The 23,794-nt window shown below is 42.5% G+C and overlaps 1 protein-coding gene across 1 annotated transcript in view; it reads right to left on the bottom strand.

The window, feature by feature from the left end:
* The window catches only part of LOC308051413 (protein mono-ADP-ribosyltransferase PARP8-like), a gene marked incomplete at its 3' end in the record, with an annotated part of 187,084 nt that extends 163,904 nt beyond the window's left edge, over positions 1-23,180 (bottom strand). Inside the window, exons 1-2 of the mRNA XM_080361840.1 lie at positions 22,808-23,180; positions 21,997-22,051 (exon numbers count right to left, since the gene is read on the bottom strand). Of these exons, the coding sequence (XP_080217966.1) occupies positions 21,997-22,051; positions 22,808-22,898 (146 nt within the window). The 5' untranslated portion in view covers positions 22,899-23,180. The remainder of the gene's footprint in view (positions 1-21,996; positions 22,052-22,807) is intronic.
* Positions 23,181-23,794: the final 614 nt, after the last annotated feature.

Below are 23,794 nucleotides of genomic sequence, written 5' to 3' on the forward strand. Positions count from 1 at the left end.
GTATTGAGTGGGTATATCATATTCCATATCATGCACCAGCCTCTGGGAAAATTGAAAGGTACAATGATTTGCTAAAAACTACACTAAAGGCACTTGGTGGTGGAACCTTTAAAAACTGGGATTCACATTTAGCAAAAGCCACTTGGTTGGTCAACACCAGGGGATCAAGCAATCGAGCCGGGCCTGCCCAATCAGAAATTCTACGGACTGTAGAAGGAGATAAAGTCCCTGTAGTACACATGAAAAATATGTTAGGAAAGGCAGTCTGGGTTACTCCTGCCTCAGGCAAAGGCAAGCCCATTCGTGGGATTGTTTTTGCCCAGGGACCTGGCAGCACCTGGTGGGTGATGCTTAAGGATGGAGAAGTTCGGTATGTACCTCAAAGGGATTTGAGCTTAGGTGAAAATATTCAATATTGAACTGCATAATGTGAATTGCCATACTAACAGTATTTAATAAGTGTTTTTCAGATCAAGACAGTGATGATGAAACAAGAGCTAGCTTCTTCGAGTCGCGCCTGACAACTTCTTCGAAGTTGATGTCTTTAACCCACAAACAGTGGTCATGAAATGCACTTGTACCATTTTTCCCGCCCTGGGAGACTGTTGTGACAAAATGAACTTAATGAACTTTTCAAAGGATGGTCCACTGATTAAGATTAATTACTCCTGTGTATATATGTACATATGTGTATATATATATAATAGTAGTGATTAATTAGATTGTATTGATAAGGTTTAAGCATTCAGTGAATGGCATATTATAAGGGGTGGAATGTCCTGGTTTTGTTAAAAACAAGTTTCTCTTTCAGCGAATTTTTCCTGTCAGCTAAAGCCTTCATATTAACTGCATTTTCCTGGAGAACCAGACACATGTTTTGGTAAAACCTAGCAATGGAATGCAAACTTATTGATAAGCATGGATGGACATCTCGCGAGAGGAGCGACGAGGAACAACTGACCAACTGTGTATAACATTCCATTCACGTGAATACTTCATATAAAATGGGAGATCACGAGGATCTCGCTCTCTTCTGCTTATGGCTGACATTAGGAGAGGACCTTGCTAGTCGTCCCTGCGAACTGAGGCCTAGTGAGAGACTGAATCCAGCTCTGGTTGACTGCGGAGTCTAATCCAGGACTTTGGGTGCTGGCTCTGCAGTTGCTGAGACTTTCAAGATTGGTTTTGTATATTTTGTATTATTTTCTCTATTCTTATTAGTAGCATTAGTAAAACATCTTTAATTTTTTCCAACTCTCTTCTCTCTGTCCTTCTTTTTCTCTCCCGATCGCCTGTCCTTAGTGGAAGGGGGGAGAGGGAGGGGCAAAAGGGGGAAGTGGGGGTCGGAAGAGGAGGTTAACAATATATCTGCCAGGGTTTTATTGTCACCCCGCAATCTTAACCCTCGACAATGGCTTAGCGTGATTCACATTGAATCAACTTGTTTTGCTTAGTCCTTATCTCACTCTAACAGGTTGGGAAATTACATATTAGAGAGCAGTGTAGGGGAAAGGGACCTGGGGGTCCTGGTGGACAACAGGATGACCATGAGCCAGCACTGTGCCCTTGTGGCCAGGAAGGCCAATGGCATCCTGGGGTGTATTACAAGAGGGGTGGTTAGCAGATCGAGAGAGGTCCTCCTTCCCTTCTACTCCACCCTCGTGAGACCCCATCTAGAATATTGTGTCCAGTTCTGGGCCCCTCAGTTCAAGAAGGACAGGGAACTGCTGGAGAGGGTCCAGCGTAGGGCAACGTGGATGATTAAGGGAGTGGAGCACCTCCCTAACGAAGAAAGCCTGAGGGAGCTGGGTCTCTTTAGTTTGGAGGAGACTAAGGGGGGGACCTTATTAATGTTTATAAATATATAAAGGGTGAGTGCCACGAGGATGGAGCCAGGCTCTTCTTGTTGGCAAACAATGATAGGACAAGAGGTAATGGGATCAAGCTGGAACACAAGAGGTTCCACTTAAATTTGAGAAAAAACTTCTCAGTGAGTGTGACAGAGCACTGGAAGAGGCTGCCCAGGGGGGTTGTGGAGTCTCCTTCGCTGGAGACATTCAAAACCCGCCTGGACATGTTCCTGTGTGACCTCACCTAGGCGTTCCTGCTCCAGCAGGGGGATTGGACTAGATGATCTTTTGAGGTCCCTTCCAATCCCAAACATACTGTGATACTGTGATACTGTGAACACTGGGGACAGTGGAAGCCTCGAGGTTGACTCCCCATATTCTGGGATGGCCCAGTATGGATTGCTTGGCCCCCATGGCTACTCTCCTTTCTGAATTGGCTCCTCTGGAGGCATGGCCTGAGATTGATGGTGGGGCAGTGATTACACCCCAGGCAATTGAAGCAGCTTCACTAAAGTTTCCATGGAGCGCAGCATCTACTTTTTCTTGCAAATTAGCGGGGAGATTGGGAAGGTTATTTGTTACCAGTCTTAGAGCTCTTGATCATGAAATTGTTGTATTGCAGAGTTAAATAAGAGAATTGGAAAAGGAGTTTGGGGTTTTACAGGATGCAAGGTGATCACACAACAATTACTGTTCAGGCAGAGTGGTGTTATGAGCTTCAAGATAATGTAGACCGGTTGCTAGCATGTATTGATAAGAAACAAAGGAAATAAATGTGGAATGATCTTATACAAGCTGGCATTCCACGATCAGAATTAAATGGGATTACAACATCAGAAATGTTTTGCCAGTGGCAAAGGGACAAGGGATCAGACCCAGCCAGCATGGGTTTAGGAGGGGCAGGTCCTGTCTGACCAACCTGATCTCCTTTTATGATCAGGTGACTCACCTGGTGGATGAGGGGAGAGCCGTGGATGTGGTCTATCTGGACTTCAGCAAGGCCTTCGACACTGTCTCCCATAATATACTCCTGCAAAAGCTGGTAGCCCATGGCTTGGACAAGTGTACTCTACTCTGGGTTAAGAACTGGTTGGAGGGACGGGCTCAGAGAGTGCTGGTGAATGAGGCTGCATCTAGCTGGCGATCAGTCACTAGTGGTGTTCCCCAGGGGTCAGTGTTGGGTCCAGTCCTGTTTAACATCTTTATTGACAATTTAGATGAGGGGATTGAGACCATCATCAGCAAATTTGCTGATGACACCAAGTTGGGAGGGAGTGTGGAGCTGCTGGAAGGCAGGAGGGCTCTGCAGAGGGATCTGGATAGACTGGAAAAATGGGCTGATTCCAATGGGATGAAGTTCAATAAGGCCAAGTGCTGCACTTTGGTCACAACAACCCCCTGCAGTGCTACAGGCTGGGCGCAGAGTGGCTGGAGAGCAGTCAGACAGAAAGGGACCTGGGGGTACTAATGGACAGGAAGCTCAACATGAGCCATCAGTGTGCCCAGGTGGCCAAGAAGGCCAATGGTATCCTGTCCTGTATCAAAAATAGCATGGTCAGCGGGACAAGGGAAGTGATCCTTCCCCTGTACTCTGCATTGGTGAGGCCACACCTGGAGTATTGTGTTCAGTTCTGGGCCCCTCAGTTCAGGAAAGACATTGAAGTGCTGGAGCGGGTCCAGAGAAGAGCAACACGACTAGTGAAGGGACTTGAACATAAGACCTATGGGGAGAGGCTGAGGGAGCTGGGGTTGTTTAGTCTAGAGAAGAGGAGGCTGAGAGGTGACCTCATCACTCTCTATAACTACCTGAAGGGAAGTTATAGCCAGGTGGGGATTGGTCTCTTCTCCCAGGCAGTTAGCAATAGGACAAGGGGGCATGGGCTTAAACTCTGCCAGGGGAAATTTAGGCTGGATATTAGAAAGAAATTCTTTACAGAGAGAGTGGTCAGGCATTGGAATGGCCTGCCCAGGGAGGTGGTGGACTCGCCGTCCCTGGAGGTTTTTAAAGTGAGGTTGGACATGGCACTTAGTGCCATGATCTAATAAACGGACTAGAGTTGGACCAAGGGTTGGACTTGATGATCTCTGAGGTCTTTTCCAGCCCAGTCGACTCTGTGATTCTGTGAAAAGTTAATGTCTATGGTAAAAAGTTGGCTGCCTCAAGCCCCGTTGGCCCTCTCACACTCTCCCTCCACCCCACCTGCTGCTTCAAAGCAAGGTGCCGCTTGGCAGTTGCAGGACTGAAGGTCTTACAGGTCCCCCGAAGTTGCCGCCACTATAGCTTCTTACTGTGAGGAGGACCAATGCCCTTATGTTCCTTTAACTATAGAGTGGCAGTCCGGGGGGATTTTACATGTATTATCTCTGGTGGATATGGGGGCTGAGGTTACGGTATTATATAGTGATATTAAGAACAAAGACACTACATCACAGATTTGTGGATGGGGGGGGAAACCTGACCCCTGCTCTCCAGGCTAATGTTAACTTAAAAATCGCAAATGTCAAGCCGTTTACCGCAACAGTGTTAATTGCCCCAATTAAAGAATATATCTTTGGTATTGATCTCTTGGCAGGACAGACGGCTGAAACCTTAAATGGTTGTTTTTCTTTTGGTACTTAGCAAGCAGGATGTGCTATCTGATCTATAACTCTCTTGCATGGATTCCCAAAATGGGATCCTGTTGTGCTGCCTGTACCTGCCAAGGTGGTGACTGTGAAACAATATCACATTCCAGGGGGGAGGAAGAAATGACCCAGACTATTCAGGCACTTCATCAAGTGAGAATCATTAAGGAAACCATGACTGCTTTCAGTAATTCTATCTGGCCTATTCGAAAACCAGATGGCACTTGGAGAATGACAGTAGATTACAGAGAACTGAATAAAGTTACCCCCCCATCCCCCTTGCAGTTACAGTGCTGGATATGGTTACGCTTACAGAAAAAACTAGCAAAAATTTATTACCATGGAAGGTGGTACTATATCTTGCTAATGCTTTCTTTTCAGTTGCCATTGCCCCAGGGAGTCAAAACCAGTTTGCCTTTACCTGGCAACAAAAGCAATATACTTGCTGAGTATTGTCTCAGAGATACAAACACATTCCCTCTGTTTGCTACCAAATGATAGTAGCTAATATAGCACTATGGTTGGTACCCTTCCTGATTGCCATTGTATTGATTATCTGTTGATTATGGCAGTGTCACAACAGGAAAATGAAGCAGCTGCCGAGTTTCTGAAGGTGCATTTACAGGACCAGGCAATTAATCTGACCAAAATGCAGGGCCCTAGTGCTACTGTACTATTTTTAGGAATAGTTTGGCATGGACAGCTTAGAGAAACACCAGATAAGGTACAGCACACAGTCCAGCAGTTTTCTGTACCAGCTGCAGTAAAACAACTACATGCCTTTTTAGGATTTTTAGAGCATTGGAGAACTTTTATCCCTACATCTTTTGTGGAGGAGGCTTCCCCTTGTGAAGGGTTAATAGAAGAGCACAATAAAGTTGATTCACTTGAGTCTCAAAACAGTAAAAAAGCAGATAACATGACCAAGGCCAAGAACTCCTTCCAGGAGTCCCAGAGGGAAGCAGAACAGCGCACTGAACGCTGGTGGCTTGTGGGCACAGGGAGTCTCGTGCAGACTTTTCCTACTGTATGCAATTTGGCTACGAGTCAACCACTTCATTCTATAAATACGACAGTCTGGATGAGCTCACTTTGAGCTCTCCCTGCTAAATAAGTGAGCTGTATGGCAATGGTTCTACTACTCACAGGTCAGTGGATGAGCCCAATTCAAGTTCAATATTAGTCATTTAGCTTAAATAGATGCACACCAAATGTAATGGATTATTTAGAGATATATGGTTGTATGATTTTTAATATACTCTTTGATTCATGTTACTTGGTAGACTAGATTTGCTAAAATTTTGAGCTCGTATTTACCAAAAGCAACTGCAGACTACACTAAATGCCTGCAAGATAAAGTCTAGTTTGCATTTTGCTGGGAAAAATGGAACTGACTGGGAAAACAACGATACAAAGCTAATGCAGAGACATCACAAACATCTACAAAGTGGGGCCTATTTTACACTTCACTGAGAAGAAAGGATTTATCCAGACAAAACGGTACCTTCAAGGATATGGACCAAAACCAACATCTACAACTGAACAAAACAGAGGCCCACGTGGAGCCAGGGAAAAAGGGTCCAATGGGGAGCAAAGGACCTGGTGGTGAAATTTTGCTATTGGACTGGATCTTGGTGTGAATGGTCTGTAAAGATATAAAAGTTTGTAGTTTTCTATGCTTGGGTGGACCTCTGTGCAGGTATCCAGCTTCAGCCAACCATTCTGCTATTCTACTCCATTAAATTTTTTATTTTCTGAGAATTTTGTTTCCTTAAAGTCTGCTCTGCATACGGTTATCAGGCCTCGCCTGAAAGTTTGCTGCTAGACTTCTAAAATACAGACTCCAGAACAAACGGTTATCAGGGAAAGAGGAATCCTGACAGTTTGCACCGTGACGGATATAGACCTCGCCTGAAAGTTTGTCTCTGGATTTCCGAGACACAGCCCTTGGAGCGAACGGTTATCAGAGAGGTAAGACGCCTGAAAGTTTGCTTCATGAATGGATACAGGCATCTGGAGAGAAGGTAAGCAGCATTCAGCTTGGCCTATTTCCCCCATGCAGTAAATAATAGAGTGAACCTGCCACCAAACTCTTTTAAGTCGCGCTTCTCTCTAAGAAATCTAAACATTGTCCTGCAGCAAGCAGAACCCTAAAATTACTCCCCCGCGACAGCAAGCCTCAATGTTGTTGGCCTTCTTGGCCACCTGGGCACACTGCTGGCTTATATTCAGCCAGCTGTCGATTGACGTCCCCAGATCCTTTTCCACCAGGCAACATTCCAGCCACTCTTCCCCAAGCCTGTACCATTACATGGAGTTGTTGTGACCCAAGTGCAAGACCCGGCACTTGGCTTTGTTGAACTTCTTACAATTGGCCTCAGCTGACCAATCCAGCCAATCTAGATCCCTCTGTGAAGCCTTCCTACCCTCCATCAGATCAACACTGCCACCCAACTTAGTGTCGCTTGCAAACTTACTAAGGGTGCACTCAATCCCTTCATCCAGATCATTGCTAAAGATATTAAACAGAACTGGCCCCGATACTGAGCGCTGGGGAACATCACTCGTGACCGGTCACCAACTGGACTTGACTCTGTTCACCACAACTCTTTGGCCCTGACCACACAGTCAGTTTGCTTCCCAGCAAAGAGTATGCCTGTCCAAGCCATGAGCTGACAGCTTCTCCAGGCAAATGCTGTGGGAAACAGTGTCAAAGGCTTTACTGAAGTCTAAGTACACAAAATCTGCAGCCTTTTTCTGATCTACTAAGTGAGTCACCTTGTCATAGAAGATCAGGTTGGTCAAGCAGGACCTGAATTTCATAAACCCATGCTGACTGGGCCTGATTGCTTGGTTGTCTTTTATGTGCCATGCAATGGCACTAAGGATGATCTGCTCCATGACCTTCCCAGGCACCAAGGTCAGACTGACAGGCCTGTAATTCCCCCGATTCTCCTTCTGTCCCTTCTTGTAAATGGGCATCACATTTGCCAGCTTCCAGTCAACTGTTACATTCCCAGCTAGCCAGAATTGCTGATAAATAATTGAAAGTGGCTTGGCAAGCACCTCCACCAGCTCCCTCAATATACTCGGGTGGATCCCATCTAGCCCCATAGACTTGTGTGTGTTCAAGTGGTGTAGCAGGTCACTAACCATTTCCCCTTATATTATTTGGGCTTCATTCTGCTCTCTATCCCTGTCTTCCAGCTCAGGGCGCCATGTACCTAGAGCACAACTGGTCTTACTCTTAAAGACTGAGTCAAAGAAAGCATTTAGTACCTCAGCCTTTCCCTCATCCTCTGTTACTATGTTTCCCTCTGTATCAAACAAAGGATGGAGATTCTCCTTAGCCTTCCTTTGTCAGGAGGGTCTCAGTCTCTTTGTCCATGGCTGACATCTGAAGAGGACCCTGTCTGTTCTGCCTGCAATCCTAGTCCTGGTTCCAGTCCATGCATCCCAGAATCCATTTCCTGTTTACTGACCAGTCCAGTCCAGTACTTCCAGGTGCCTGCCCTTCAGCCTCCAGTGCAACGCTGCACTATACCAGGAAATTTAATATTGGTTTTGTATATTTTGCATTATTTTCTGTCATTATTAGTATAATTAGTAAAGCATTTTTAGATTTACAACTTTCCTCTCTCCCTTTTCCTCCTATTCCCTTTCCTTAGTGGGGAGGGCAGGAGGGTTAACATAGCGCATCTGCAACAGTTTATTGTCGCCCTGCAATAAATGGTGACAAGCAGCTAATGTCCCAATCGATGTACTATCACTGCAGAGCCATGAATAGCATCCAACAAGGAACTTCAAAATACTAAGGACAGAACAGGTCTGTTACCTGCCTGAGCCTTGAATGCATGTCAGTCACATGCATAAATTATTGGTTTAAATTTTATTTAGAAAATTAGAATAAGATGTGGTATTGGTCATCCTCAGCCCTTCAAAATAAAATTAAAGAAAACCTGGCAATGTATTTCTGAAGGAAATAACACTACCATAATATATAACATGTCCAGGTTCAACCTCCTGGCAGAACTATTCATTGTCATTAAAAATAAATGATAAAAACCTGTTGGAGGAAATACAGAGGTAAATAGATAATGAGAAAACAGATATTTACATTGTAGTTATTGTATTTTAAAATATTTTAATTGTAGATCAAAGTAGATGGCTATAAATAACATCCTGTCTTCAGTGTTTAACACACAATCTCTTTAGTAAAGATGTTTCACACACAGTCAGGTTGAACCAAATCCCATTACTTCCACTTTGCAGTGATATAACTCAGAGCCGAATGCCAACCCATGCTTTTTCTTTTCACCACTCCCTCCAGATTTCTCTTCTATAGTCCTTCATGCAACAGCAGCAACAAGAAAAAGGAAACAGCTAACCTCATCCTGTGACACAGCTCTGCCACACATTAGCACCCCCCCTCCCCCCCAGCAATGGTGCAGAACCTCTGCCACCCTCCTGGCCATTGTGGCAACTTACCAGGAAACTGAGGGGCAAAACTCATTTGCATGTATATTTAAAAAATGCACACATATTTGACCTAGATGAAAAAAAAAAGCGCAAAATGACAAATAGAGAGTTCTCATTACAGAACACTACAGATATATTCAGATATAAAACCTCTGAGAAAGAAGAAAGGACAGAATGCTAAAAAGAAAGCTGACACCACTTCTCTAAAATAAACGTGCATGCATGCACTGGATATTGAAGAGAAGTTGCTAAATTAATGTATACTGTGATTAACTTACAAAAGACATACCCATCACTAACCAGTTGACATGATAATGTTTTCTAACCACCTGCAAAATGAGGGGATATTTTTTAAGTTTTACATCCTTCTTCATGACAATAGGGAGACAGAAGATTAAGTGATACATTGTTTAGAAGCAGAGTGCTTAGCTTACATTTTACTAATAATAGATGTATTGTAAGTAAGAAACTAAACAATTATAACTAACTTCATCAATTATTTGTTAGTATAGATGTATGTTAAAAAAAATGTAATGCATGTGTAATAATTGTGTGAATATAAGCAATGCAAGAGTGTCCAGTCATTGAAGCACTTGTGAGGAACATTTAACAAAGAACTGTTGTTTTTACATAACTGAGGACCTGGCACCTGACCCCAGCAGGGGGGAAGGACCGAGAGACATCGGACTATGAATTCTTAATGTAATACACAGTCTCTTCCCAGAATATGTACTGACACCTGTATACATACCGATACCTTTATTTACAAGCTAATTTAGGGGGGAAGGACTGAGAGACATCGGACTATGAATTCTTAATGTAATACATAGTCTCTTCCCAGAATATGTACTGACACCTGTATACATACCGATACCTGTATTGATAAGTTAATTTAGGGGGAAGTGTAGCCAAAGTACCAGGAACCCATATCTTAAATAGATTTATAAGGGGAAGGGTACTGTGTGTGTTGGGATAGTCTGTAAACCCTGAAGTACTCAACCAATGGTGAACAGGGGAGGGAAATTGCGGCCGGGATTTTGGGGAGATATAAGCAGGGGCTTTTTGCCCTATTAGGTGTGCCTACCTTTAGGTAGAACACTCGGTCTTGTAAAATCGTTATTAAAATATGTTTTGCTTAGAGAATCTGCCTGGGCCTATTACATTTGCAAAAGAATTGTTTCCTACACACTTATGGAGGATGATCCCCAGTGTTCCCCAGCACTGATAAAATAAAGAATGCCTGCTTAACAGTATAATTGACTCTGCTGTTAAGTTTATTTCTTTGTTTCAATATGATCTGAAGTAACTGCATATGCTGCAGGTTTGTGCACACTAGACTACTATATAAAATCAGCAATGGAAAAGAAATGCTCTCTGCTTAGCTCCTCTCCAAGAGAAAATATTTTATGCTCAACCTGAAGGATTCTGAGCCTCGGGAAGCATAGGCAATGCGAAAGGTCTGTGATCCATCTTCAGTTCTTTTTTTCCAGTTTTCACATAATTCCTTCAATTTGCCTGATGATCTTTTTGCTGGCAACAAAGGGGTTGCCCCTCATATTATTTTATTAAAGTAGTTAATTATTTATTTGACCTGACTAACTCCTACCAAACAGTCCTGTGGAGCTATGTTATCTTTCAGCCTGCCATGAGTTACACTTCTCCTGATGTGGGAGAAGTCATTCACAGAACTATATTAAGCCAGTAGACAGCCTTAATTTATATAATTCCCTATCTATAAGGGAAAGCTGTTGATAGTGTCCATAACTGCCATACTAAGACATTAACCAAATATATGTTTTCGAGAAGTTTTTAATACTTGAAGGTTATATTTTTTGGTCCAAAGTACTGTAAAACTATTTTCTTTGTTTGTTTGTTTGTTTTGTGGTTTTGTTCATTTGTTTGGGTTTGTTTTGTTTGTTTGTTTTTAATATTCCCACTGTTTTATACAAATATATATTGAAATGACCAGATTCCACAGTTTTAATCCGGACAAAATTAATTTAATCTTTTTAAGTGTTTTCACAGAATACTCCTCTTGGAGAAATCACCATTTCTATTTGAACTAATGGTTATATCTACAAAAAACTCTGAAACCATTTTGGGACTCAATACTGACTCTGAATGAGTGACAGGTAAAGAGGTTTTAATGTGGCCTAGCAAATTGCGTTCTTAAAAGAGGACTGTGAAAAACAGATTTTCAGACGCTAAGGCTAAAAAGTCACAGGAAGAAAAACATGGCTTTGACAATTGGCCTTCTGTCTGTGCCCTTTGCAACACTAACAGCTTGATAAGAATGCATGAAAGCAAGCTTTTTTCCTTGGATAAACTGCAGTTCTCCTACCATCCGGGAAAGTACTCAAAATGAGAATATATCTGCAAAGACGTCAAAAAAACCAACTCTGATCTTAGTAACTGCCCCCAGATGAAAAAAAAAATCACCTGGATTGCCGTTCACTAGGAGTAGTCAAGGGCAAATCAAAAATTCATCAATATCCCTGAGGACCCAAGTAAGTCCCATCACATCAGTGGAATTACTCCAGATTTATACAGCTATAGTTAAAATTAAACAATTGACTATCAGCAAGTACTTTTTATGACAATAAAGTGCTTCCTGGTTTTGACACCTTTATCAACCCCAGGTTCTAATCTGAAAGAAATGCATCCTAATTATTTTCATATCTTGCTGTATGTACGATTATTATGGGGTGAGAACTCCCCATCAAAGATGGACTTTTCAAAATTAAAGGAAAAACAATGAGCAAACCACCCCTCCCTCTCCCCACCCCCAAAAAAAAAACCCAACAAACCTATAATTTGCAGAAAAGCTAATAACCTGGAATACCATCACTAAACCACAGGCTATTGTTTCTACTTGAGAGTAGATGCTATCTGCCACAAATACCTTATTGGGTAGAAACGAGACAGCAGAACGGTGTAAAGTTATCCTGACTTCTAGCTTTACTCTTAAAATATTAAAAATTCCTATAAACATAAAAGAGAACATTCATTTAAAGCAACAAGATTTCAAGATGGCAACCTGTGATATATGAGATAAAATGAAGAATGCTACACAGTTTGAAGGAACTTATTCTTTAACCATTGTCAAGGTTTGATTCCGGGTGACAATAAACCATGGCAGATGTGTTGTTAACGCTCTCTCCCCCCCTTTTAGACCTCCCTCTCCCCTCTTCCCACTAAGGACAGGCGATTGGAAGGCAAAAGAAGGACAGAGAGGAAGAGTTGGAAAAAATTAAAAATGTTTTACTAATGCTACTAATAAAATAGAGAAAAATATACAAAATATACAAAACCAATCTTGAAAATCCCGGCAACTGCTCCAGCAAATGTAGGGCTGAAACCTACAAGTCCTGGACTTGGACTCTGCAGCCAGTCTATCACTGGGCCTCAGTTTGCAGGGACGACTCGTAAGGTCCTCTCCTAATGTCAGTCATAGGGAAAAGGGATGAGATCCTCACAATGTCCCACTTTTGTATAAGTATCATGGGAATGGGATGGAATACTTAGTTGGTCAGTTTTGGTCACCTGTTCAGTTCACTGCTTGCATGTGCATCCTTATCAGTGATCTTGCATTCCATTGCTTTGTCTACCAAAACATGTATCTAGCTTTCAGAAAAGTGCAGTTAGTAAAAAGACTTCAGCTGAAAGGAAAATTCACTAAAAGAGAAATCTCTTTTTAACAAAACCAGGACAACCATATACTTCCTTTTACAAATGGTATATCACCATTTTTGCACTCTCTTTTGGCAAACACTACATTTCATTACACAGGAGACATGCTGTTGCTCCTTTTATTACATTTCTGATCAATGCCTTGAGGCTGGAAGGAGATGTCCAGAGGGCTTGCTAGTTTCTTTGATCTTCCTCTCTGCCCTCAGTTCTTTGCTCTAGACAGGCTCCCACTGAGCACCACAGAAATCTCCCTCAGAAGAATTTCATCAAAGGGATTCAGCTCAGTCCCAATTGTCAGGACACTCCATGGTCTTCTACAACAGCCAGGAGAAGCCAAAGCCTGCTACAGGGCTCATGCAAGTTCTCTGCCTTGAAGTAAGCTACAGAAAGATGCTCACCCTTCAACTTTTACCCAAGACTGTTTTCTCCCTGTTACCTCATGTGACCATGTGCAAGACCATGACTTACTCCCACAGGATTACATAATGCCAAAAGCACGTATGATAATGTTCAGTCCTTGCAGTAGGGGAACACAATGTCTGACATAAAGCTCCCCAGAGATAATGGGTCCTCCCAGAAGTCTGACTCATAAAAGCTATAATTGTTCACAGTCCTTAGGCAAAGCTCTTTCCTGCTCTTCCTCCCATAGAAATAGGCTGGATGCAATTTTGTGTGAGCATTCAGAAGGCTGTCACGGGAAGGAGATGTATTTCTGTACCTTGTTTAGTCCCTTGTCTTTCAGTGAGATTTTCTAGCTACTGCTGCACAGGATAGTAGGCTTATCTTTATGAGTCATTTTTACCTTGTTAAAATGAGCTACTTTTCCTCAGATGAGGCCAGTTGAATGAAATATCTGTAAAAATCTTCACATTAATGTCCTGTCCTGTTAAGTGGGATTTTTTTAATGCCAAGGCAGAACTATAAGTTAGACTTTTTTAAAAAAAAATATTTACTCACATTTCATCCCATTCTTAGTTTTAACTGTAAATAAACTGAACTCTCTCAGCAGTTAAAAATTTACTTTCCCTCTAGGTGCTGAGGCTTATTAAAGTATTTTGACTCTGAATGATTAGACTCTGACTCAAATGAGAATTCATATTCTGCACAGTAAGTGATCCATGGAAAAAATATGCCAACAGAGATCTTAAGCTCTTTATTTATGAGCAATGAAAAATATGAGAAATTGTTACAGACTAACAGGAAAAAAAAATTAGAAATATCATTAGTCCCAAAACAGAGAAAAGTGATGTAAATTAATTTTGTCAGAGTGAACTCTGCTTTCAAATGTATTTCTCTTAGCACATTAACACTTTAACAATGACAGCCTACAGGTCTACATTTAGGTACTTAATATGTTAAAATATGTAATGAAAGCAGAAATAGAGGAAGTTACTGAAAACATTTTCTGTAAAGACATTCAAGCACTCTTCCCAGCTCTGTGTTGGTGAATCATTCACAGAATCACAGAATGTTAGGGACCTCAAAAGATCAACTAGTCCAATCCCCCTGCCAGAGCAGGAACACTTAGATGAGGCTACACAGGAACAGGTCCAGGCAGGTTTTGAATGTCTCCAGAGGAGACTCCACAACCTCCCTGGACAGCCTGTTCCAGTGCTCTGTTACCCTCACTGAGAAGAAGTATCTTCTGATATTTAACTGGAACCTCCCATGTTCCAGTTTGCACCCATTGTCCCTTGTCTTATCATTGGTTATCACTGAGAAGAGCCTGGCTCCATCCTCGTGACACTCACCCTTTATATATCTGCAAACATTAATGAGGTCACCCCTCAGTCTCCTCCAAGCTAGAGACCCAGCTCCCTCAACCTTTCCTCAGAAGGGAGATGCTCCACTCCCTTAATCATCTTTGTGGCTCTGTGCTGGACCCTCTCCAGCAGTTCCCTGTCCTTCTTGAACTGAGTGGCCCAGAACTGGACACAATATTCCAGATGCGGTTTGTGGTCTCGCCAGGGTAGAGAGGGAGGAGAACTTCTCTCGACCTACTAACCAGCCCCTTCTAACACACCCCAGGATGCCATTGGCCTTCTTGGCCACAAGGGCACAGTGCTGGCTCATGGTCATCCTGATGTCCACCAGGACCCCCAGGTCCCTTTCCCCTACACTGCTCTCCAACAGGTCATTACACAACTTATACTGGTACCTGGGGTTGTTCTTGTCCAGATGCAAGACTCTACATTTCCCTAGTTATATTTAATTAAATTTTTCCCCACCCAACTCTCCAGCCTGTCCAGGTCTCTGGATGGCAGCACAGCCTTCTGGCGTATCAGCCACTCCTCCCAGTTTTGTGTCATCAGCAAACTTGCTGACAGTGCACTCTATTCCCTTATCCAAGTCATTGATGAATATATTCAATAGTATTGGTCCCAGTACCGACCCTTGAGGCACTCCACTACCTACAGGCCTCCAACTAGACTCTGTCCCATTGACCACAACTCTCTGGCTTCTTTCCTTCAGCCAGTTCACAGTCCACCTCAGTACCCGATCGTCCAGATCACACTTCCTCTGTTTAGCTGTGAGGATGCTGTGGGAGATGGTGACAAATGATTTACTGAAATCAAGATAGACCACATCCATCGCTCTGCCATCATCCATCCACTTCGCTATGTCCTCATAAAAGGCTATGAGGTTGGTCAAACATGACTTCCTCTTGGTGAAGCCATGTTGACTGCCCCTAATGACCCTCTTATCCCTGATACGCCTTGAGATGGCACCAAGGATAAGTTGTTCCATCACCTTTCCAGGGATGGAGGTGAGGCTGACCAGTCTACAGTTACCTGAGTCCTCCTTCTTGCCCTTTTTGAAGACTGGAGTGACATTTGCTTTCCTCCAGTCCTCAGGCACCTCTCCCGTTTCCCAAGACATAGCGAAGATGATGGAGAGTGGCCTAGCAACAAGCTCAGACAGCTCCCTCAGCGTCCGTGGGTGCATCCCATCCGGACCCATGGATTTATGGATGTCGAGATTGCTTAATTGCTCCTTAACCCAGTCCTCATCAGCCAAGGCAAACTCCTCCATTGTCCTGACTTCCTCTGGGGCCTCAGGGGTATGGGGCTCCTCAGGACAGCCTCCGGCAGGGTAGACAAAGAAGGCATTCAGTAATTCTGCCTTCTCTGTATCTTCTGTCACCAGGGCACCCACTCCATTTATCAGTGGACCTACATTGCCTCTAGCATTAGTTTTATCTGCCATGTATTTGAAGAAGCTCTTTCTGTTGTCCTTGACCCCTCTCGCAAGGTTTAATTCTAATGAGGCCTTAGCTTTCCTAGTTGCCTCCCTACATCCTCTGACAACAGCCTTATATTTTTCCCAAGTGGCCAGCCCCTCCTTCCATGATCTGTAAACTCTCCTCTTCCACTTGAGTTTGCCCAGTAGTTCCCTGTTTAACCAAGCAGGTCTGCTGGCTCCGTTCCCTGACTTCCTACATATCAGGATGCTCTGCATACATTTAAAACTGCTAAGCAATGCACAGTAATACTGAGACCACTATGTGGTGTGGGAGTTCAGCACTTCTGAAAACTAGGCCATTCATTTAAGTGCCTAAAACCCCATTTTTCTCCCAGAAAGGTAGACATTCACAATTTGAAGGTATTGTTCATAGTATCAGTACAGTATGCAGCTGAACAAGGATAGCCCGTCACTTCACCAGACTGGAAAGAGATTTCCACATGTCCTTAATATCCCTAGAGTATATAATTTTTACAAGATGCACTGATGGGGACTGGGTTTATTTCAGACACTGCTGATTTTCTAACAGCAAGGCAAGAAAGATGTGTCAAAAAGAAGATCATCAAAAAAAGGTGATGTCAGTGAGACTGTGACTGGAATGGCATTGATTTTGCTTTACACAAAACCTCAACATTGTTTATTTTGTTAAAAGTACCCAAGGCTGTATTCAACATTACTTCATCTGCAGAATCTTTAATGAAGAAATTAAAAGCACAATGCTTTCCATGTTATATCTAAATTACATTCCTGCCTCATATCACAGATTTCTCTTCAAGGAAATAGTGCTATCTTAGCAAAACTGTTAAGCCCTATTTGATAGGGAAGTTAAAATTGAAAGACAATGTACAGTCTTCCAGGTATTTTGAAACAGAAATAAACAGAGGGCTAAGTACAAGCTGTGTATCTAGTTTTCATCCCTATCTTACTGTAGTAAAAGTAGGTTTTAGGAATGTAATTACATACTTAATAATCTGAACACAATTAAGCGCTGCCATCAGCAACAGAAGATAACCTGTACTTGTACCAGTCTTTCCTAAGCCCTGTAAAAAATGATTCCAGCTAAACTAAAACCATTCAGAGCAATGGATTCCATAAAAATTGTTTTCTCCTCTTTTTAAGTCATACTTTCATGGACACTTTCATCTTATGTAAGCTAGCACTGTTTCTAAAGGGAGCGGTTCAACCTTCTCTTTGCAAACTTTGCATGGCCAGTAAACACATTACTATGCAATGAACCAGACAGAGGAGCTAGGTTAAAACTATCCAAAAAGGCTGGTTTTAAACTTGTTCATTTTGGAAAGAAAAAATGAAAATGTTCAGGAAAATGTTCCATTTTGATATTTTCAGATGGACACATTTTTATGTTTCACTTTTAAAAATGTTTTCAATTCTCTCACTCCTTTTTTGCTACAGTATATATAAACTGAACATCAAATTTCAAATAACAAAACACACATCAATTAGCCTGAAACAATTTTTCTTCACCATTTCTGTGTATTGAAGACTTTCAGTGTTATCAGAGTGACATCAGAATTTCTAAATTATTCACCAAATGGAATCTCTGATGTAAGCAGAGTTTTATTAAATTCATGTAAGAAGCAATAGGGCATACCACTAAAGAGGAAAAAAACATTATCTGTATGTATTTATCATCAAGTGGTTCAAACACCTGGTGGACATAACGCACTAGGACTTCAGACAGTGGTTTTCATCTCTAAATGTAGAAAACCACAAGCAATTTAATTACCCCTTCAGTGGCACAGCTCCCAAACTGTGAAATATGTCACTGCTACAGCAAGGTGGGAATTAATTAATCAATCATTTTACATGAGATTTTCTGATTAAGCACTATGTATATAACCCCTTGAATAAAAACCAGCCAAATATTCAAAATAAAAACAGTGTAAGTTAACTATTTGTCATTATTTTAAGCAAATATAAACAATTACTTCAGACTAAAATTTGACTTTCCTTGCATCTGTAGAACTGCCATTATTATAATCATTGTGCTCATATAGGGAAAGCAGAACACAAGAGTGAATTTTGCTGACAAAATAAATTTGTGTGTTTAGTTTTTACAGGTCTTATTTAGTTTCTTTACAATATGCTGCAGTATTAGATCTGTTCACATGCACAGCTTTATTGTCACTGTCCCTCACTACCAATGAGAGTTAAGTACATATTTGATTAAAGAGGTATTTCAGAACTTATATGATCCCCTTGTTTAGTCTCAGGAAAAAAAAAAAAAAAGGCAAGGAAAACACTAAAAAAAGGAAACATGTTTTTCAGGACAACCAAGCAGTGTTTTTATGTAAACCATGTCAAATTACATATAAAGTAAAATCAACTTCAGGACATCACACATATCTATTTGAAAGATGATGAATCAGCAGTTCTGTCTACAGTGTTTCTGAAAGAGCAATGTTTCATACGTATTCACGCTGTAATATCCTTTTTAGACCCTGCAGTAAAAAGCATAAAGAACCCAGCCATTTATGATATTCTGCCAGATGTAGTTAAAGAGTAAATCTTGCACAGTCACAGCACCTAAATGAACATCTCACTTTATAAGAAATCTATCATCCTACATATTGCTTTCTGACAATGAAATTAAAAATTATTAAATCGATAAACAATCTGCCCCATATTTAGTGCCCACATTATGCACAAAGATGTGCTTCACTAATAAATTTCTAATTACAGCCTTCCCAAACCAGGAAGCATCTCTGCATTAAACAACTCTAATAATTTAGATGTGTGAACAGAGTGCATTTAAAAAAAAAAAAAAAAAGTACAGTCTGAACATGAAATACAGTCCAAAAGGGATAACTGAACTACATAGGTAAAGGATTACTTATGATAATTCACACAATACAAATATGATTGTACTTAAAGAGATTCTTCTAACATTTCAAGAAAAATCCTGCAAACGCAGAATCTCCTTGAAGCGTATTTATTCCCATTCAGTAATCATTTACACATATATTATTTATACAATATAATAGCTTAATATCACCTAAAGGTCAAATGTTGGAACAGGTCTATATAATGAATAAAAAAATAATAGTTCTCAGTTGGTCTCACTGGAACCTCTGTACCTGAACAAAAGCTAAAAGTCACGCCCTCAGTGTTTGGTTCAGGACTTTACTGTGAGAATACAAGTTAACTCCACTGAAGCTATGATAAATCTGCTCCAGATCAGACCTATCTATTTGGATTGATCTGCAGCATGGTTATGTACCACTTCAATATTTGAATAGTACTAACATAAGAAGGGTCTGTAAAATCAATCCAAGCAACAGGGAAAAATCAGATAGTCAGAAGTTGGCCCCAAGAAGAAAAATCTCACACAGATAAACTTATGAGTTTAAAGAAAAAACACAAATAAATCTTAGTTCCTCATTGTATCTGAAATAATACTGGTACACTGACTTCCATGGACTTACACTGATTTGCTAAGAATCTGGCTCTGAGTTTATAAATTAAGACCACTGTTAAATGGACTTAATGGGCACTAGGGGCAACTACAGTGTACAGAGGAAAACCCCCAGTGATGTTTAACTTGCTAGTATTGTAACCTTCCTTTATACAAGGGTAAGACAAAGAATCCTCCTTCTCAAATAGAAAACATATTGTCTTCTTTCAGAGGTCTCTGCTCTTGTATCTAACCACTATGGCTAAAATAAAGCCATGCTACACACTGACCTAAAGGAATGTCTAAAGGAAATAAAGCATGAAAAAGACTTCATTCCAAGCATGGTTAGCGAGTGCTAAAGTACTGTAATCTTCCTTATATGCCATTTCAACTCTTACTCATTTAAATATGTTTCTTGGTTTGAACATCCATCCAGTGAACATCCATCCCCTTTGCTCATTACTTGAAAGCCTGTGTTCCTGTTGTTTCAAAAAACAAAGTCATCAGGCTTAAATATCTGAAGTAACGGGACAAGGCCTGTCAGCTGATACTCAAGTCTATGATCACAAGCTAATAGATAGAGGTTTTGTCATTTAGGGACAATTCCTGAGTGCAACAGTAAAAAAATGGGGTCACTACTCAGGAAGTCCACGGATGCAGTAACGGAAGTAGGAAAAAAATCATGGCCAAATGCAAGAAAAAGATCCTTAGATAGCCTTGTGCTCTCCTAAATTGATACCACATACATGTCACTGTTGTTGACCCTCATAGAGCCTGTACTGGAGACCTACCTGAACACTGCACACAGTACAGCATAGCCGCTGCTCAGCAAGCACCTTCTCTAAGAAGAAACCGCTAACTCTTCTTTGATGTGAGAAAGAAAATAATGGTCAAGGCTTAGGGTTTTCATTTTATGTACTTCACAAGAGAGCTCACTACCATAAACTTGACACTCAGTGCACTACTATTTATTAAGAATATTGTAAAACATCTTTCTAAACCAAAAGACAAACAAGCAGAGAACATGAAACCCTTTTCTCAAAGGATGCTTTTTAAATGTCCTTAAAATGTCAAAAGGAAAGTAAAATTTGAGTATGCTCTAAGTAACAACTCACTTTCACCAATTTCCCTAAGCCTAACTTTTATTTCTCAATTCAGTTTGAATTTTCAAGATCCTGAGACTAGTTTCCAGTCAACAGTTTCCTTAATCAAATGCTGACTCCAGATAAAATTCAAAGCTGCGGGATGTAAGGCCATCTTTCATCTCTCCTTGTAGAAGTGAAAATGTTTTGTTTCAATATTTATAAACCAGTTCGTTTTACATCAGTTATGCCTTCAGGCTTTTTACCATATTCAACTTGGAAAATGGAAACAATAGACAGATTTCACTTCCTGTTTTCTTGCTGCAATATTTGGTTTAGAAAACAGTGCAAAGTAACTTTCAAATTTGATTGTTTTAATTACATGATAAATAATATTTGTCAGATTATTTTTACTGTATCAAGCCTTTCAAAACTGTCTTTTAAAACAAGATCAAAACAAAACATATACTCAACCCCTAAATTAAAGACTATACTACAAGCAACCTGAAAATAAATCTGACTTTCAGCTACTGAACTATTCTACTCCACTAAAAATGACAGAAGTTGTCTTTTCCTTCAGCAGGAAGAGGCAGGGTGGTGAGGTAGGAAAGCATTTTTTCTGAGCAGTCTCACAGTCTGGAGACCATCTGGGAGCCTGATCCTGTAGCCAGACCCCAAAGCATGCACAGGGGAGAACCAATGGCTGTAGGAGCACTGCCTGCACTGAAAGGTTTGCTTGCAAAGAATACTTTAACCTGACGCACCCCAGTAAAGAAAAAGAATCACCAAAGATATCAGATGAACTGTTTGAGAAAAAAGAGGGAAAAAAAAAAAAAGACATCTTGCCAAGTCTAATAAAATTCAGCTAAAAGATAAGAGGATGACCTAGCAACCTAGCATATACTATAAATACCATATTATGTAAAAGGTAACTTAGAGCCGGGGAAACAAAAAGGATGTGTGTTCAAGCTTTTGCATATACTTCCTTTTGAAAACAGACAAACACAACAAATGGTGAAATATAATAAAAAATGTGTGCATGCACAATCTAGTTTATAACCAATACCTTGTAACCACTTAGAAATAATATTTAAACTGCTATACATTTTTTTAGCCTTAGAAGCTATACTGACATTTCACTTAATGTCTCAGTAATTTAATGTGGTTAATTGCAGTCTCACAACTGTCATGGCACTAAATATGGCTCTCAAATGAAAGAGAATAAGGTGCTGATGTGAAAATTGGCCTGTTTGTTACTAAAATCATAACTTCTATCAGTTTTTTAAGATGAATTAGCTTTATATTTCATATGTTGATGCATTTGCTCTGTTTCTGTTAAGTTTACATAGAGTAGAAATTGTACATATACACATTAATTTTAAAAAAGGAAACTGTGAAGGGCCACAGGGCAGCACTCAGAGGAACAACTAGGATCACCTTTCTGATCACCTCCCTCGACAGTTCCTCCTCAGTTTATGTTTGCGTGAAGGCAGATGATTTATTGACCCTCCTTGCAAAAGGAAAGGAAACAAAAAGGACTGACACGGTATTGAACCACTGCACCTCACTGCCAGCAGGAAATGAAGGGAGTCGTTACTGTAAAAAAAAGTACCTTTTGGAGCCTCCAATATAGGTGAAGGTAAAGGTGGAGTCTGAGTACCTGAAATCTGAAATACAACGAGCTTCGTTATTACAACTTGTCTTTATTTTGGCAGAAGTAGTTGAGGTTTTGCAGACCAGCGTTCTGCTACCGAAACGGGGTGTGGTGTGGGTCATAATGAATGAAAGAAAATGCAGCAACTTCCCCTCATCCCCTCGCAACAAGTGTCCGGTGCTATGGCAACGGCAGGGATTTCCATCGTCAGAAACAGCAACAGGCAGCCACAAGCCGGGCTCCTGCAACGATTTTTTGCACGTAAGGGGGGACGTTTAACGCTTGCCATGCCCCCAGCCCTGAAGTGAGCGTGGGGGGATAAAGGCATGCACCGAGGATGGCAGAAGCCCGGCCGCCCGGAAAATAGCCGCGTAGCGTCCGCTGGACCAAAAAGCATCAGGGCTGCGCTCGGCTGGGCGCCCCAGCAGCTGCGGGCTGCGTCAGACAGCGGGGAGCACACACACTCGCACACAACACGCCCGGTTTTGCGTGTGGCCACTGCCACGCTCCCTGACTCGGGGTGCCTCCTCCTTTCCCAGCCGGCGCCTGGTCTCATCTGCCCTCAAATACCCTCGGAAGGAGAGGAGGAAGAGGAAGAAGGGAGCTGAGAGCAGGCACAAGCCGGCTCGGCGGCGGCCCCTGGTCCCGGGGACAGCGGCGAAGGTCACGGGCACAGCCCGGGAAGCCGCGCCGCAACGGGAGCGGTGTCTGGGACAGGCGGGCGGCGGCAGCCTCCGCGCCGCCAACCCGGAGCCCGAGAGAAACTCACCTGCAAACAGGCAGTCCTTCTCCGCCTTGCACTTTTGGATCACAACGTTAATATCCTTCTGAATCCTCTCTTGTCTTGAACACATCCCCATTAAATAAATCCCAGGGTAAAAAAAAAAAAATAAAATAAAAAGCAGCTTTTATTTCGACCCCACCCCCCGCACTGCCAGTTTTAATATTCAGTCTGAAAGACGGACCCTGGGGCTGGCGAGCAGGAGTCTCCCCGCGCCCCAGCGGGATCCGATCGGCCGGCTGGAGGACTGAGAAGGAAGGCGGCGGGAGCCGATATTGCATGCCCAGATGTGCCCACCGAGATGTGCCGCCGCTGCCGGCGAATGGCGATTTCCTCACAATAGATCCAGCGAATGGTGGTGGCGGCGAAACAGGTTCCCCCCGCCCCTCACGTCCTCTAGATTTTGGGGGTTGGTTGACTGGTTTGGTCTTTTTTTGGAAGAAAAAAAAATAAAGGGGTGGGGGAAACCGACCCGACCACTCACATCCCTGCCCCTCCCGCCAGTAGCGGCGATCGCCACTCAGCAGCAGCACGGAGAGCCGGTAGCGGCGCCCGCACCCGGTCCCTGGCGGTGCGGCGGGGCCGGCACAGCTGCAGCGACGCCGAGCCGCAGACCCTCCCCTCGCTCCCGACCCGGCACGTACGGCCCCCGCCGGCTCCCCGGGCGGAGGCAGCGCGGGGGAAGGAAGAGCTGGATGCACAGAGCCTTGCGGGCAGCCCCATGAGGCAGCGGCTCGATGGCTCCGGCTCCACTGCCGGCTCTCGCCTCCTCCCCCCGCCCCGGTCCCGGGCATAGGCTTTCGCCTCCTAACGAGCAACTGAGGAATGCAAATGGCAAGTGGGGTGTCTCCCAAGCCAGCACCGAGGAGGAAGCGGGCAGCGCTGTGCTGCACAAGGCCGAGGGCGACGGGACACGGGGGAGGGAGACATTTCCCATACAGGCAGGGCCCCGCGGGGCTCGGCAAAGGGGCTCGC

This window comes from Nesoenas mayeri (genome assembly GCF_963082525.1).
Source record: "Nesoenas mayeri genome assembly, chromosome: W".
NCBI classification, from domain to species: Eukaryota; Metazoa; Chordata; class Aves; order Columbiformes; family Columbidae; genus Nesoenas; species Nesoenas mayeri.